Source organism: Palaemon carinicauda, chromosome 19, assembly GCF_036898095.1.
Source record: "Palaemon carinicauda isolate YSFRI2023 chromosome 19, ASM3689809v2, whole genome shotgun sequence".
NCBI classification, from domain to species: Eukaryota; Metazoa; Arthropoda; class Malacostraca; order Decapoda; family Palaemonidae; genus Palaemon; species Palaemon carinicauda.
Window position 1 is genome coordinate 1,793,295 of NC_090743.1, and position 18,399 is coordinate 1,811,693.

The 18,399-nt window shown below is 40.5% G+C and overlaps 1 protein-coding gene across 5 annotated transcripts in view; it reads left to right on the forward strand.

The window, feature by feature from the left end:
* LOC137658388 (embryonic polarity protein dorsal-like) overlaps positions 1 to 18,399 on the forward strand; it is a 104,761-nt gene that overhangs the window by 53,391 nt on the left and 32,971 nt on the right. For 3 of the 5 annotated variants that reach the window (XM_068393063.1, XM_068393065.1, XM_068393064.1), the window contains exons 5-9: positions 4,285 to 4,528; positions 4,891 to 5,034; positions 8,789 to 8,887; positions 10,595 to 10,728; positions 12,957 to 14,312. In XM_068393063.1, coding sequence (XP_068249164.1) covers positions 4,285 to 4,528; positions 4,891 to 5,034; positions 8,789 to 8,887; positions 10,595 to 10,728; positions 12,957 to 14,171 — 1,836 coding nt within the window. In that variant the 3' untranslated portion in view covers positions 14,172 to 14,312. Of the gene's footprint in view, positions 1 to 4,284; positions 4,529 to 4,890; positions 5,035 to 8,788; positions 8,888 to 10,594; positions 10,729 to 12,956; positions 14,313 to 18,399 lie in introns of those variants that run through there. The other 2 variants (XM_068393066.1, XM_068393068.1) reach the window with 1 other exon arrangement.

The following is an 18,399-nucleotide window of genomic DNA, read 5'->3' on the forward strand; positions in this document are numbered from 1 at the left end:
ATGAAACAAAAACAAAAAAGGGGACCTCTACTCTCTACGTTAACTACTACACAATAATTATTCAGTGGTTACTTTCCACCTGGAAAGGGTAGAAAAGTCTTCAGCTGCCATACATAGTAAGCAGCTCTTCATGGAGAAGGACACTTTAAAATTAAAGCGTTGTTCTGTAGTCTTGGGTAGTCCCATAGCCTCAATGCCAAGGTCTTGCACTGTCTTGAGTTTGAGTTCTCTTGCTTGAGGGTACACTCAGGCACACACAGTTTCCTTATTTCTTTTCTTTACAAGGCTATTTTCCCTGATGGAGCCTTTGGGCTTATAGTATCCTGCTTTTCCAATTAGGGTTGTAGCTCAGCTAGTAATAATAATAATAACCTTAATTCAGAAATCAATTGATACATTTACTACTAGTTAGTGTTCTCCCTTTATTCATTTCCAGCTTGGAAATTCCCTGACACTATTTACATATTGTAATCATTTTATAGAATCCTTTAAGTATTTAGGGTACTATGATCTCCAGTATAATGTCTTCAGAATTAGAGTTTAGTGAAAGACAATGGCTAGGTGAGGTAAAATATGGACATCAAATCCCCTGAAATTTCTATAAGAATCGGACCATATATCAGTTTAGTTAGATCAGTGTTAATGTATTTACACGAGTGATGGTATGACAATGAAACAATCTCCAACAGATTAGTAGATTTGAGAACAAAGTCCTCAGAAGGATGTTGGGAGTTAAATGGCAGGACAGGAACAGAAATGAAACTATGAGAGATTACTCGATTACCGTATGTGTATGAGATCATGGTAAGGGTTAGGTGGAGATGGTTTGGGGATGCTCTTTGCACTTCCCAAGAGTGCCCTTGCTCATCAAACCTTTAACTTTGCTCAGCAAGGCACTACAAGAGTTGGAAGACCCAGGCCTATGTGTCTGAGGAATGTAACCCGTTGAGTTGGAGATGAAGGGGGGAGAAGTATTGAATTGAAAGCTCAAGACATGATCTGAGGAATGTAACCCGTGAAGTCTGAGATGGAGAATGGAATAGTATTGAAATGAAAGCTCAAGACAGAGACGACTGGCAAAATCTAACCAAGCCCCTTTGCATCAATGAGCGTAGAAGGAAATGATGATGATGATGAATCCTGCGTAACTCCGTTCCGTTCACAGTACAGTAGTGGATTCGCCCACATACCTCGGCAGCATCCACATGTTGACATGCTTTGACAGTAAATATCCTTTGCTTTCTTTGCAGTAACCAGCTTGAATTTGTTGCCATCGATTCTGAATGCTGGGAGGAATGAGGATAGGGGGTGGGGAGATGTAGGGGTGGAGAGGGATAGTCGTAGTAGGAGAGCAGCATACAGGTGTAGGACGGCACCTTGTTCCAGGGGATGTTGATGAAGGAGAGGTCTAACTGGTGAGGGACCTATGGTCGTGGTTCAATCACGCCCCAGTATTCTATACCGACACTCAAAGAGTGAGCGAGCTAGGTTTGTTCCTGGCATTCCATGCATCTCTCTTTTTTTTTTTTTTTTCTCTGGTATATTCAGCAACAACTATGCCTTAGAAATGGTGCTAGAGGAGCATTTCACGGGGCGACACAGGTTCCTCACCCAGAAATAGATTTTTCCTTCGTCAAAATTCCCTTTTCATTCTGCCCTTCAGGGTATTGAATAGTCTTGAAACTTTTATTTACTGTACAGGTTTCTTATACGAATGAATGAAGAAAAATTATGAACTTAATGCCTTTGTTTCCTTTTGACTTATAAGATGCCGGTAGATATCACTGAAACTTCGTGGGAAGTTATAATTTTTTGTTGTGAAGCGGTAGTGTATTTTTGGAGTTTGATCCGTCTTCCGTTTGTTTACGTTGAAAATGTGAGAGGAAATTGTAAAATATGAGAGGAAATTGTAAAATATGAGAGGAAATTGTAGAATATGAGAGGAAATTGTAAAATATGAGAGGAAATTGTAGAATATGAGAGGAAATTGTAAAATATGAGAGGAAATTGTAAAATCTATCTCCAAGTTTACTGGAAAATTATTGAATATAGTTTATTTTTTGGTTTTACACAAATTACTGCACAGTTTTTTCTTATTAGTTCTTAGAATGGCAGCAGATTCTAATATACGATCAATTTCTCCCACTTAGCATGAAGTATATATCTGAAAAAAGCCCTTAATGAGTCAAGAGGATATGGCCAAATATTGCCTCATTTTTTATAGTGCTTTGTCAAACGGGAATTTTTGGTTTAGTTTGGATTTTACATTTGTATAGTTGGACAAAGGAATTTCTGGTACACTTAACTCTGAGGAAGTATAGTTGGACACAGGAATTTCTGGTACACTTCACTCTGAGGAATTAAAGTTGGACACAGGAATTTCTGGTACACTTCACTCTGAGGAATTAAAATTGGACACAGGAATTTCCTGTACACCTCTATCTGAGGAATTACTGTTAGACACAGGAGTTTCTGGTACACTTCACTCTGAGGAATTAAAGTTGGACACAGGAATTTCTGGTACACTTCACTCTGAGGAATTACAGTTGGACACAGGAATTTCCTGTACACTTCAATCTGAGGAGTTACAGTTGGACACAGGATTTTCTGGTACACTTCACTTTGAGGAATTACAGTTGGACACTGGAATTTCTGGTGTACTTCACTCTGAGGAATTGCAGTTGGACACAGGAATTTCTGGTACACCTTATTGCTCGCAGAGTTCCTGAGGTAGGCCTCCTCACCAGATGTGGCGAGAGATTAGTGTGTAGTTTTCCTGAATGTTATAAAGTATTCCAATTACCTCACAGACGTGGCAAGGGTCTGGGGCAATGCACCCCTGGAATGTTTTTCCAAGTTGTCCCCTAGTATGTTTTGATAATATGAATTTAAGCTTTCATCTTCTACTCTTTTCATATCCGGATGAAGACTGAGAGGCTTCCATTTATTATTATTATTATTATTATTATTGAGTTAAAAGTAATGGCTGCATTGGCAGAGTTTATTTTCTTATCCAATTTTTCTATTTTCCGGATAATTCTCTTCTCTAGAGCGTTGCCATTACTTTTAACTCAACCTGCCTAAAAGAGGGTCTCCTACCACGATATTATTATTATTATTATTATTATTATTATTAATTCCTAAGCTACAACCTAGTTGGAAAAGCAAGATGCTATAAGCCCAGGGGCCCCAACGGGGAAAATAGCCCAGTAAGGAAAGGAAACTAAGGAAAAATTAAATATTTTAAAAACAGTAACAACATTAGAATAAATATATCGTATATAAACTATAAATACTTTAACAAAACAAGAGGAAGAGAAATTAGACAGAACAGCATGCCCGAGTGTACCCTCAAGCAAGAGAACTCTAAACCCAAGAGACAGTGGAAGACCATGGTACAGAGGCTGTGGCACTACCCAAGACTAGAGAACAGTGGTTTGATTTTGGAGGGTCCTTCTCCTAGAAGAGCTGCTTACCTTTTTATTTGCAAGTTTCTTTTCTTTAATATAAACCACCTGTATGTATACAGTATAGGTATATGTTCAATTCCATGTGTTGTCATTTGTAAAATGCATTATTATTTTACCCATTTTATTCTTATTAGCTGTTAAGTTTCTACAAAGGTTAACTCTTTTACCCCCAAAGGACGTACTGGTACGTTTAAAAAAATTCATCCCTTTACCCCCATGGACGTACTGGTACGTCCTTGCAAAAAAATGCTATAAAATTTTTTTTTTTTCATATTTTTGATAATTTTTTGAGAAACTTCAGGCATTTTCCAAGAGAATGAGACCAATCTGACCTCTCTATGACAAAAATTAAGGCTGTTAGAGCAATTTCAAAAAAATATACTGCAAAATGTGCTGGGGAAAAAATAACCCCTTGGGGGTTAAGGGTTGGAAATTTCCAAATAGCCTGGGGGTAAAAGGGTTAATTACATTTCAGTCTGGAGAAGCTTGGTCGTTATGTAAGAATGTTTGCAAATCATTGATAATATTGATGGTAAAAAGACAGTAATCAAAGAATTATTTCTGGAAGTTGCCTCTATATTCATGGTTGCACTTAAGCTCAAAAGCTCATTTCTTCAAAGGTTGTACAATATATTTAAACCTGCATTCTTTTCCCTTCACGAGTATTGTAGTGCTATGGTTGTTGGTATAGCATTGAGCCTGTATTTTTCATCATGTATTTTTTATTGTATCCTGTATAAAGAAATTAATTTTCACATAGTAATCTTTTTAGCGTAGAAGTGCCCCAGTTGAATCTAGTGTCTGTTCTTTCCAGGTGATGGGGTACAAAGGTCCCGCCGTAGTAGTAGTGTCTTGCGTAACAGTTGACCCCCCCTACAGACCGCACCCCCATAACCTGGTGGGGAAGGAGGGATGTAAAAAGGGCGTGTGCACAATGAGGATCAACAATGACTCTATGCAGTGTGTGTTCTCAAACTTGGGAATCCAGTGCGTTAAGAGGCGAGATGTGGAGGAGGCGCTGAAACAGAGGGAAGACATTCGAGTCGATCCATTTCAAAGTGAGTGCAGAAGGAAGAGATGGAAATAAAGAGTGCGACTTATTGTTTCAATGCAGTGTAGTGTTTCTTGGTTAAAGTGGGGGTTATATGTATATTAAATCTAGTGTGGTTTAAAATAGAATACATAGAAATACCTAGAGTAGAAATTTGGTGTGAAAAAACTCCAGCATTCCTCACCTCTGCGTTGGAACCCGTGCTATCATAGGACCTCACAGCTGTGCTCCAGTTATCAGTCACCATATGCAACCATTTGTTATTAATGGTAGAGGTTATGAGGTAGCATTGTTCTATGGTTACTAATTTGCTTTTGTTTATTAGTTTCATTATTAATAATTCTTAATTATTCTTATTTATTCCTGCAGCTGGATTCAGTCATCGGAATCAGCCACAGAGCATTGATCTAAATTCCCTAAGATTGTGTTTTCAAGTTTTCCTCGAAGGGTCCGAGAAGGAAAAGTTCACGTACCCGTTGAAGGCTATTGTATCCGACCCTATATATGACAAAAGTAAGTAATATCTCCTTTGATACCGAGGAAATTCTCATTAGGTTTATTGTATTGTTCAGCTCATCTTTTTTAACTTCAAATTTGCTGTGATAATTCTTCCATTTAAGGAATGCCTTTTTGATAGTCTCCTAATATTATTCTCAGATCTCATAAGACCCACTTCCAGTGATAGGTTCATGAGTTCACATTTAGAAATATTTTCAAGGTAATGGTACTCTTGTTAATTTTTTATGTATAAAGACTTGCAATGGATTTTCTAAAACAAAATAACTCTACATGATTAGCAATGGCCCAATCGGATACTTTGTATACAGTACATCTCATTTAGGAAGCCCATGTTACATGTACCGTAGAAAACTTCTTGAACCTAAAGTTATACTTAATAAATATTTTTGATTGAATCAATTTCTCATTTGTGAATTACCGATGTCATTTATATTGATCAACAACTGATATGAGATGAGAGTGATTGATGTTGTAACTAAATCATGAGGTAAATCTTTCGAATCGTCATCGTTGTGCCCCCTCTGGCCGCGGGGACATAACAACAATTAGAATAGCGCCACCGTGTCCCTGCATCTTGTAAGAGGCGACTGAAAGGGACGGGACAAAGGGACTGAGAACCCCCTTTTCCTGTATTTTATATTCATCTGAATATGCATGGATGTAGTATGATAGAGAGTGAAAGATTTAAGATTGGAAGTGTGTTTACGTTTTTTTTTTCCAGTGTGCATGAGCTCTCTTCTTGGCCGTCCTCATGCGGACCTGCCCAGGACCCGAGGGCCGCTCCTGCGGGACCTTTATGTCGTCTGTTGATACAGACCCGCACTGGTTAGGTTCCGCTTGCAGAGGGCGGTGGTGTGACAAAGACAACACCTGCCCTGAATGCTGGGAGAGGTTTAGGTGCCACCAGAAGAAAGCTAAAAGGGATTCTTCGCCTTCGGAGTCTTCCTCGAATCCAAAGAAATCCAAGGCTGCTGCTCTTCCCCCCCACCTCTCACTGAATTTCTTGTTCGGTCGGATTCCTCCAGGGAACCTTCAAACAGAACCATAGACCGGTTAACTCCAGGTCAACCCTGGTTCTAGAGGGATGGTGCTGCCTCCCTTGTCCCCTTGGCCTTCCCTCCCCCCCAGGGGTACCTGTTCTTTTTCTGATGTTTTCAGGCGTGGCCGTCCCCTGACTTGACCGGCCTGCCTTTGAAGAAGGTGTTGTTGCAGCTTCTTCAACTTGGTGCTGAAAGGCTGCGTTCATCATCCCCTCCGAGGTGGATCCATTGGTCTTGCTGAGTGTCGGCCTTCGTGATCCTGAGGCGTCATCTGCGGTGTCTGCTGACGATTCCTGCCCCGCCTCTTCCGCTGCTGCTGTCGCCATTGCTGAAGACTGCGCTTCCCCCTCGCCGAGCCAACTCATCAGTCAGGGGTGGAGCAAAGTTCGAGGTAAGTCTCCTGCGGCTGGGCATCTTTCATCCCAGATTGAGATCCTCCCTTAGAGACACTGATCCGGAGACCTTCTAGACATCATCTTGCTGGACAATCCTCCCTTGTGGAGGATCGTCAGTGGCAAACTCGCCGAGTTCTTGGTCCTCCTCGTCGCTTTGGACGCTCTTCTTCACCTCTGGCAAAGAGATGTCCCTTTGGCTCTCCTCATTCATCTGCCAGATGATCCCCCTCAGAGGATCATCACTCACCAGGACCTAGCTGCTCGCCCACTCCTCAGCCCTCGTCTCCTCAGGCGCAGCTCTCGCCTAGAGATCGCCAGTTTGATGAGTCTTGTCGGCCTTGCAGATACCCTGCTGGTTCCAGACCCTTGCATATCTTATTGGACTCTCCCCAGACGCGCCGTTTGCCAGCCTTACGGCATTCACCCGTCCAACGCTTCTCGCTGACCTCACGCCATCGAACAGCTGTTCGTGGCTTGCCAGAGTCCATTAAATCCCCTGATCCCCAGACTTCTCGTTGAGTTTTCCTAGCTTGTGAATCTCCGACTGTTCGCAGTCCCCAGCTCCTCGTCACTCGCCTGTGACTCGTCAATAACCAGTTGTTCTCCATTTTCTGCCTTCTCGCCAATTGCCAACCACCAAAGGCTCGCCGTTCGCTAGTTCACCATCGGTCTCCTGCTGCTCGCCGTTCGCCAATGACTCACAGATCTCCTAAATGATCGGTAGTCAACCGGCATTTTGCTTGCTGTTCGCCAACCTCTCATCGCTTGCCAGCCACGTGCTGTTCACTTGGAGCTCGATGAGCTATAGCTACTCTTAACTCTCCTTTGACTCGTAGGCGATCGCCAACCAGTCATCATTCACCTGAACATCATCGTTTGCCAGAAAATCGTCATTCGCCAGAACGTCATCGTTCCACAGAACACCTCCGTTCGCCCAAGAGGAAACGGTCATTTAGGCACTCTCCTTCGTGAGTTGTGGCACTCGCTGGGGCATCGGCATTCGCCATCTCGCCATTTGTTCGCCCCTCATGTTTGTCTCCTTGCTCTCAAGCCCGCAAGCGCAGACCTTCACATTCACTAGGAGGACATCTCGCAGGAAGGACTCCTCCCAACGGTCTCCCCTTTGAGAAGACCCTACTTTCAAGGCTCCCAAGGAACCAGCGAACTGACCTGTTCCTTTCCGTCTTAAGGAAGAACCTATGAAGCCCCAGGCATCCCTCCGGTCGTCAATTTTTTCAATTAAGGTTTCTTCCTTTCAGAAACCCTAAGCTTCAATCCTCTCAGGGTATCTCTGAGCCAGCGCCGCTGTAGGACTCGAACCGGGGTTAGAGCCATCTACCAGGCCTTTGTAGGAGGTGTTTCTCCCATCTTTCCATTTAGGACACCCTGGATACCGCTGGAAAAGTTATCCTTTCCAGCGGATCCAAGTAGGAAGCAAAATGGGTTATAAACCCAGGTGTGCGACTGAGAGGGGTAGTTACTCTAACCCCTCCCACTAATTAGCGGGTGCATGGTTAACCCTCGCTAAAAATCTAATGGCTCCTCTTTCAGTTCTGCCGAAAGTAATACCCTTATAAATAGCTACAGGTTTGTATTGTTAGGAAAAATACAAATTACTTCCAAATTTGTTATGTTGATTAAACTGTTTACTTTTTATGAAATACTTCCTGTCATTTAGCTTGAATAAAACTAATGTATTGTAAGTATGATGAAGTTCAGATACAAGCTGTATGTTATAGTAATGATCATGTTATCTGCAAAAAAGGGTTATTGGATTATTACGATTTTATTACATTTGCCAGATATAAAGAAGTGGACATCCGTTCATGGTTGTTTTGTATTTTTGCTGCTAAATTGATGCGGTATGCACATATCCAAGCACAGGTCGGAATTAACTTGTGGTATTTCTGTTTTATTTGTTTGAATTTTGTAGTTACTTTCCACTTGGTAAGGGTAGATGTGGCCATGTAGCTATGGTAAGAATCTCTTCTAGGAGGAGGACGCTCCAAATTTAAACCATTGTTAAGTCTTTGGAAGTATCTTAACCTCTGTACCATGGTCTTCCACTGTCTTGGGTTAGAGGTCTCTTGCTTGAGGGTGAATTCAGGCACACTATTCTATGTTTCCTTATCTGCTCACTGGGCTATTTTCCCTATTGGAGTCCTTGGACTTATTGCAACCTCCTTTTCCAATTAGGGTAGTAGCTAAGCTAGTAATAATAACCATAGTAAGAGCATGGATTCACTCCTGTCCGTCCAAGTGTTCTGGTCAATCGAAAGAACTGTGGCACTCACCTCCTGTCATTACTTTCAGAAGCCGCCTGTGACCTCATCATATGCAAGCTGAGCGACTGCACGAGCAGCGTTGCCGGTGGAAAGGAAATAATACTCTTGTGCGACAAAGTTACTAAAGGTAAGCGGTGATGGTTACCGAATGTATTAGGGTTTCATGCTTGCATATAATTTTTTACAGGTTCTATATAATGTTGTACATCACTATTCGGTAAAGTATCACTACTCACAGTGTACAGTATACTCAAATTATGTAACTTAGATACACTACCATCTCAAATTATGATGATTCTCCTCTATTATTGTGTACTGAATTATTACTCTCTCTCTCTCTCTCTCTCTCTCTCTCTCTCTCTCTCTCTCTCTCTCTCTCTCTCTCTCTCTCTCATACACTGCCATCTCAAACTATGATGATACTCCTATATTATTGTGCACTGAATTATTCTCTCTCTCTCTCTCTCTCTCTCTCTCTCTCTCTCTCTCTCTCTCTCTCTCTCTCTCTCTCTCTCTCTCTCTCTCTCTCTCTCTCTCTCTCTTTTTCTTCTTCTTTGTCTTTTTTTTGTCGTAAGGGTTGAATATATCAAAATCTTGAAATATTAAAGCACAAGAAACCAGGAACATGATCTATGACAATTATAAGGGTTGTGTATTCTTCAAGTTCAAAGGATTTTGTCGTGTTGGAAACTGCTTCCAATTGTTGTGATAGATTTGTATGAATTTTATTATACATCACTTTGAAATCTTACATATCCCATGTAACTGCTTGTCATACATACATACATACATATACCAAGGCCATTCCCCCAATTTTGGGGGGATAGCCAACATCAAACAAATAAAAAAAAAGGGGACCTTTCCTCTCTATGTTCCTCCCAGCCTGACAAGGGACTCAACCGAGTTTGGCTGGTACTGCTAGGGTGCCACAGCCCACCCTCCCCTTTATCCACCACATGAAGCTTTATAACGCTAAATCCCCTACTGCTGCTACCTCCGTGTTTATCCAAGGCGACCGGAGGATGCAGCCGGGCCTACCGGAACTGCGTCAAAATCGCTCGCCATTCATTCCTATTTCTAGCACGCTCTCTTGCCTTACTCACGTCTATCCTCCTATCACCCAGAGCTTCCTTCACTCCATCCATCCATCCGACCTTCCTCTTATAATTCTCCCATCAACTCATGCATTCATCACCTTCTTTAGCAGACAGCCCTTTTCCATTCTCTCAACATGGCCAGATCACCTCAACACATTCATATCCACTCTAGCTGCTAACTCATTTCTTACACCCGTTCTCACCCTCACTACTTTGTTCCTAACCCTATCTACTCGAGATACACCAGCCATACTCCTCAGACACTTCATCTCAAACTCATTCAATTTCTGTATCGCCGTCACTTTCATTCCCCACAACTCCGATCCATACATCACAGTTGGTACAATCACTTTCTCATACAGAACTCTCTTGCATTCATGATCAACCCTCTATTTTTTACTACTCCCTTAACTGCCCCCAACACTTTGCAACCTTCATTCACTCTCTGACGTACATCTGCTTCCACTCCTCCATTTGCTGCAACAACAGACCCCAAGTACTTAAACTGATCCACCTCCTCAAGTAACTCTCCATTCAACATGACATTCAACCTTGCACCACCTTCCCTTCTCGTACATCTCATAACCTTACTCTTACCCACATTAACTCTCAACTTCCTTCTCTCACATACCCTTCCAAATTCCTTATCATAAGAATTATAAAGTTGGAATGAATATTTGAGAATCCATTTTAAATTCCAGAAAGTGCTAATCCCTTTCACAATTTTCTTTACACAGAAGACATCCAAGTACGCTTCTACGAAGTCAGAGACGGGAGGATCGACTGGGAAGCGTATGGAGACTTCCAGGCCTCTGATGTACATAAGCAGGTGGCCATATCCTTCAAAACCCCTAGATACAAGACACTGGAGGTTAGTCCTTTAGAATTCAAGCCTTTTTCATTTTGGGTATTTAAGCCTTTTCATTATGGGTATTCAAGCCTTTTCATTATGGGTATTCATGCCTTTTCATTATGGGTATTCATGCCTTTTCATTTTGGGTATTCAAGCCTTTTCATTTTGGGTATTCAAGCCTTTTCATTTTGGGTATTCAAGCCTTTTCATTTTTGGTATTCAAGCTTTTTCATTTTGGGTATTCAATTCCTTTTCATTTTTGGGTATTCAAGCCTTTTCATTTTGGGTATTCAAGCCTTTTCATTTTGGGTATTCAAGCTTTTTCATTTTGGGTATTCAAGCCTTTTCATTTTTGGTATTCAAGCCTTTTCATTTCGGATATTCAAGCCTTTTTCATTTTGGGTATTCAAGCCTTTTCATTTTTGGAATTCAAGCCTTTTCATTTTTGGTATTCAAGCCTTTTCATTTTTGGTATTCAAGTCTTTTCATTTTGGGTATTCAAGCCTTTTCATTTTGGGTATTCAAGCCTTTTCATTTTGGGTATTCAAGCCTTTTCATTTTTGGGTATTCAAGCCTTTTCATTTTTGGTATTCAAGCCTTTTCATTTTTGGTATTCAAGCCTTTTTATTTTGTGTATTCAAGCCTTTTCATTTTGGGTATTCAAGCCTTTTCATTATTGGTATTCAAGCCTTTTCATTTTGGGTATTCAAGCCTTTTCATTTTGGGTATTCAAGCCTTTTTCATTTTGGGTATTCAAGCCTTTTTATTTTGGGTATTCAAGCCTTTTCATTTTTGGTATTCAAGCCTTTTCATTTTGGGTATTCAAGCCTTTTCATTTTGGGTATTCATTTGTTAAGTTACACGTAGTAGGTAGTAGGTTGGCCAGGGCACCAGCCGCCCGTTGAGATACTACCGCGAGAGAGTTGTGGGGTCCTTTGACTGGCTAGACAGTACTACATTTGATCTTTCTCTCTGGTTACGGTTCCTTCCCTTTGCCTACACAGACACCGAATAGTCTGGCCAATTCTTTACAGATTCTCCTCTGTCCTCATACACCTGACAACACCGAGATTACCAAACAATTCTTCTTCACCCAAGCGGTTAACTACTGCGCTGTAATTGTTCATTGGCTACTTCAATCTTGGTAAGGGTAGAAGAGAGACTTTAGCTATGGTAAACAGCTCTTCTAGGAGAAGGATACTCCAAAATCAAACCATTGTTCTCTAGTCTTGGGTAGTGCCATAGCCTCTGTACCATGGTCTTCCACTGTCTTGGGTTAGAGTTCTCTTGCTTGAGGTTACACTCGGGCACACTATTCTTTCTAATTTCTCTTCCTCTTGTTCTGTTCAAAGTTTTTATAGTTTATATAGGAGATATTTATTTTAATGTTGTCACTGTTCTTAGGATAGTTTATTTTCCTCGTTTCCTTTCCTCATTAGGCTACTTTCCCTGTTGGGGCCCCTGGGCTTAAAGCATCCTGCTTTTCCAACTAGGGTTGTAGCTTAGCATTTAATAATAATAATAATAATGATAGAATCAGTTGTTCCTCTCGTCATGGGCAATATCTTCCTAAGTGTTCACTAGGTCATAGTAGTTCAAATTATAAAAATTCAAACTTATTCTTACTTTATTACTGGTGCTGAGAATTCAAAGAAAAAAGATTTAGTCATTAGAGTGGTTTTAAAATTTGCAGTGGTACCAAGAAACGCAGTAGGAATCTGATTATTGTAGTACTTTTCCTGTACATTGCCTGTACAAGAAGTACTGGCTTGCATTCAAATGAGCAGTTATTTGCAAGTGAAGATGCGCCAGAGATTAATGTAATTTCTTTTGTGTGTGTTTTGTTGGGGGTCAGCTGAATTTGTCCTTTCAGGTTCGCCATTTATGATAGTCACGATTCTATAAATAAGTTGTGCCTTTGGGTAACTAGAATTTGTTAGGTTTGGATACTTTAGACTGCAATATCTTGGTGAAACAGATGAATAATCAATTTTTCATTGTCTCCAGATAATCCAAGCAAATATCAGTATCATTGTCATCAATTTGATTGTTTTTATGTAAATTGTTATAGAAATTTTAGAAAAGAATTAAAATATTCCTAAATCTTTAATTAACACTGAAGGATAGAAAGATACACAACTTCAGTTATAAAGTGCAACTTGAGTGTCGTTATCAAGAAAGCTTGTTGTTCTGTTAGGAAATACAAACTACTTCATCTTTCATCTGATATTTACTGTCCATTTCAGATTGAGAATCCCGTGAAAGTATACATACAACTGCTACGGCCGACTGACAAGAGTACCAGCGAACCCCGTCCCTTCCAGTATTTGCCTCTGGATTCAGGTAGGCCATTTACATCCTTTAAGAGGCTAAAGAACAACTACGGCTTGTTCCAACGTATTTTGGGTTTAGATTCCCCAGCCTCGATTGCTGCGTCTGGCGAAGACACGTTACGTCGGAAAACTCCGTCACAGTCTCCAAGATCGCCGGAGGTCATCGACGTCCACGAGGAAGAGGCCAAACCCAAGCCCCCGACAGACCTGAAGTTACCTGGTTTCCCAGTCTCGGCCCTGCAGGCCCAGGTTCGTCCAGCCCTTGCTACCTCGCCGCCCCTTCTCTCTCAAGGAAAGCCAAGCTCCCCACCTGCTGCTGGTGCTAATGCTGCCCTCCTTGCAAGGCAGAGTTCATCGCCTCCTTTATTAATGTCTCCAGACCAGAGTGTCGACGACATTCGTCAGAGGTTAACCGCCACTTTAGAAAGACGAAGAACAGGGGCAACTTCTCCCAAACCTTTAGCCGGCCCCCCTCGTCCATCTCCGTTCTGGTCGGACGACACGAGCGTTTACTCCGACACGGATATGCTGGATGAAGTTCTCTCACAGGGTAGTGTCAATGACTTGCTCTCTGCCGTCGGGGAAGGCTTCACCGTATACGAAGATATATCGGAACCTCTCGAATCATCGAACAACAATGCTTTACACCCCGACGCTGTTTATGGAGATGCATCCTATGCATCGTGTTATTCAAATCTTGAATTTGTTATGGGTCAGGCTCGGGCAGCATCTGCTGGAGGCTCTACTGCCTCTCTTGTAAGTGCAAGTGATGTCCCAGCAAAGTTGGAGGTGCCTGCCCTGCCACCAAAGAAAAACCCGAGAGGCTCGGTTGTGCAGCCCGAAGATGATTTTGGTATTTACGGCACACCCTCCGGTCAGCCCATCCACGCAAACAAAGCGGCGTTGCTGCAGGAACGAGGCTTTGCAGTAGCAGCAAACAGTAGCCAAAGCCCAGCTAATAATCAAAGTGTTGAAAATGTTCTTTACTACGATCCAGGAGGGAGTGTTCCCCCGGGAGGGGTGTCGGTGTGCGATGACCTCGAAGATATGTGGGACGAAGTTTCGAACCAGACCCGCGAATGCACGAGTGAACAGTTGCCTCGCACTGTCCTGGATCTGTTCGTGTAACGTCCACGTTGCTGAATCATTTTCACGAAATTAATTGAGGCTGTTTCTAAAGCAAAGCATTTTATACCCAAAGATATATGAAACAACTAAAAGTGACAACAATATCTTATATTAACTTGAACTCGATTTGAATAAAAGATTTTCCACTCATACAAGGAATTGATCCTTCTTTTGTAGTAATTTTTCAATATTGTTTTGTAGCGATTCGTTGTGTCTTCCTTTTGGTACTGACCTTTTTTTTGTTTTGCATAACACTGTGTCCATTGCAAATGCCAAGTCGTTCATCATTTGCATCGACGAGCAGCGATGACTGGAAATCACTTCAGACAACGGAAGCAAATGTTGTATGTTCCTAGACTAATGCCAGTCCCTTTCCTTGTGCTGTGTATGTCTCCTTACCAACCTTTTAACAAGTAAGGAGTTCACTGATTTCAGAGTACTGTATTTTTACTGACAAGAACGTAACTAATCTTCGACAGTATTTTTGCACTACGGTATTTGATCGTCTTTTTTTACTAAGTTATGCCAATTTCTGGTGTTAATTCAAATCGTAGCAATAGTATGTGCACTTTTTTGGCCACAATAAAAGGTTTTGCCCCCAGTTTAGGGCTGCGTATAATGAAGGAGAAAGATCCTGGAGGGTTTCATCTTAAATTTGCCAAATTAAGGATAATGAAACCAACTTGAATAAGTCTTTTTGTATTTCCACGTCTCAGATCAGGAACAACAGTCCTTGGTAGTAGGATTTTTGAGGTTCTTTATTGAAAGCTTATTTTTTTTTTATATTTATTTTTCACCTTAGATGTGTGTACACTATTCAAGTTATAGTAATCATAGTTTACTTAACTATATATCTTTTGTTAGAAACTGATATCAGGATTTATTTTATTTACGATTCATGTGTGCTATTTATTTTACACGATTGAGAGAGGGATGTAGTCATACATCTCATTACTGTAGTTGGTTTTCTTAACCCTTTTACCCCCAGGCTATTTGGAAATTTCCAACCCTTAACCCCCAGGGGGTTATTTTTTTCCCAGCACATTTTGCAGTATATTGTTTTTAAATTGCTCTAACAGCCTTAATTTTTGTCATAGAGAGGTCAGGTTGGTCTCATTCTCTTGGAAAATGCCAAAATTTTCTCAAAAAATTATCAAAAATATGAAAAACAAAAATTTTATAGCAATTTTTTGCAAGGACGTACCGGTACGTCCATGGGGGTAAAGGGATGGGTTTTGTGAAACGTACCAGTACGTCCTTTGGGGGTGAAAGGGTTAATGTTGTGAAAATCAAATATTTGCTAGAATATCCAGTGCAGGTAAATAGTTAAGATAGGCTTATAAATAGAATTCCCTTAATGTGCAAAAGAACAGAACTAATCTCCCTCACTACTTGGACACAAAATAAGATGTAAACCCTAAAGGATTCAGTGCCAGACTTTGCAATCCTTCTCATGGTACATTCAGTAACAAATATAATGTCTGGTTACACAACATGGAAAAATCATAGCAAAACTTATTTATAAAGGACTCCACCTTTGAAGTACTAACTAGATAGCTAGGTTGGTAGCATCGCGGGCTTCTGTTTCAGAGGTCCCGAGTTCGCGACCCCGCTAGGGCGCGAATAGTGTGAGACCTTCTACCGGGGGGTACTCCCCAAGGTGGCGCCGGGGGGGGGAAGGTTAGAGGGGGCTAGTGATAGTCCCTGCTGGCTTAGGGTCACCTGAGGAGAATGATGTAGGTCGTCTCAGGGGAGACCTTAAACCCGCAACTTTTAACTTTTTTTAAACCTCTCCAGATTGTAAGGGGCCATTGTATCTTGAACAGCACAATACTACTATATCAGCCACTTAATGAATACTGGGCTGAACGAAGCACAGGATTCTAATGATTACTTTATATAGCTTGCATGATGTCGCTTTCGTATTCCTGACAAAATAAAGTGCAATTTGACCCAAGAGGTTAACGTGCAGTATAGAGGATATTTCAATTTTGTATCGAGGACTTTTATAGTTTTATCAAAGAATTTTGTGCCTTGAGAACTTTATTTTCATTTATTATTTTCAATTTCGTCATGGAAATTGAAATACTAGTGGCATTTATTCTATTTAAATGGTTTTTCTCTACACGATTGAGAAAGTACGCCAGAAGGCTCTCGTGAAAGTGCAGTTACGTAATGAAATTTTCGGAATGACTTAAACCTGTAGAATTGGGTGTATTTTTCTAATTCAGTATACACTACACGTCGTCAGTAAGTATTGAAAAATTGCGACGGTGCTCACTTGCCAGCATGTCAATTCTGGCTTATCAATATCTTATTAATGATTAAATCTATTAACTTATGGAAGCCGCTGATTGTCCTGCACTTCCGTTAACATATGAAAATAATTAACCCTTTGGTTATGCCGTAGGTAACAAAAACGCTGTTGGGCTTATGCCTTTTGACGTTTCCTAACGTAACAAATAAAATAATTAAAGTAGAAAAAACTGGAAATTGCGGAATACTGACTGTCACATGAATTGAAATTTTCCAGTTTCATAACAGTTAAGATGTCTAGTGGTTCATTTTATTTTACTTTTGGAATCAGTAGCCTGTAAGGGGATTAGCGCAATCACTATAGGCCTTACTCGAGGGTCGTTTATCTTTCTTTTGTCCCCCAACTGCTCCTACTTTTTGTTCTCTTTAATATATCGGTGTCTTCCTACTTTACCTTTGTCCTCTTACTTTACCTTTGTCCTCTTACTTTACCTTTGTCCTCTTACTTTACCTTTGTCCTCTTACTTTACCTTTGTCCTCTTACTTTACCTTTGTCATCTTTACCTTTGTTGTGTTACTTGACCTATGTCATCTTTCTTGACCTTTGTCCTCTTACTTGACCTTTGTCCTCTTACTTGACCTTTGTCATCTTTCTTTACCGTTGTTGTGTTACTTGACCTCTGTCATCTTTCTTGACCTTTGTCTTCTTTCTTGACCTTTTCCTTCTTACTTGACCTTTGTCCCCTTTCTTTACCTTTGTCTTCTTTCTTGACCTTTGTCTTCTTTCTTGACCTTTGTCTTCTTTCTTGACCTTTGTCTTCTTTCTTGACCTTTGTCTTTCTTGATCTTTGTCTTTTTACTTGACCTTTGTCTTCTTACTTTACCTTTGTCTTCTTGTTTTACTGAATGTCCTCTTAATCATTGACTTTTTGCTTTATCTTTGCCCTCTTACTTAACCATTGTGTTCTTACTTTACCCTTGTCCTCTTACATAACCTTTGTCCTCTTACTTTACTCTTGTCTTCTAACTTTACCTTTGTCTTCTTAATTTACCCTTGTCTTCTTAATTTACCCTTGTCCTCTTACTTTACGCTTTGTCTTCTTACTTTACCCTTGTCCTCTTTACTTTACCCTTGTCCCCTGTACTTTAGCCTTTTCCTCCTTACTTTGCCTTTGTACGCTTACTTTACCTTTTCCTCTTGCTTTATCTTTGTCCTCTTACTTTACCTTTTTCTCTTATTTTATCCTTCTCCTCTTACTGTAACCTTGTTCTTGTACTTTAACTTTGTCTCTTTATTTTACCTATGTCCTTTTACTTTTCCTTTGCAATATTGCTTTACCTCTCTTTATTTTACTTTTCCTCTCTTTTACTTTTCCTTTGTAATATTACTTTACCTCTGTTCCAGTCTATTTTCTAGTATCTTGCTGTCCAGCTCCTCAAACTTTGACTTCCCAGTGTAACTACTGAGTTTTCCTTAGTTGCATCTTAACGTTAAATAGACTCGTCAGCCGTAGTACTGGTCCACAAGACCCAGATTCTATAAATAATTTATATAAAGTTCTCCTAATTTATTCTCAACTTTCTGAAATTTTCAGCACCAAAGAATTATTCTAGTCATATCTGTAATTTCGTAATTAACGTTACAAATTCATAGCAATAGTGTAAAGTACACAAGTACAGTAATTTGCGAAATATGGTAAAAAGATCTGAGCAACAAGTGGTCTCCCAAACTGACTCTTGTGAATTTCATCGTAGTGTGTTGTAAATTTTGCCGCCTCCTGGCATTTACTGTTCTTAAGATTTCCACAACGTTATCTTGAAACTTTTTAGCTTAGTCCTGCACTATTGTTTTTTTGCTCCAGAATCTAGTGAAATTATTTACTAACATTACCATTCACTAAACAAATATCGGAGTCAAATGATGTTGAAAATTGCATATAGAAAGAGGGAAGATGTAATGTTATATTATTTT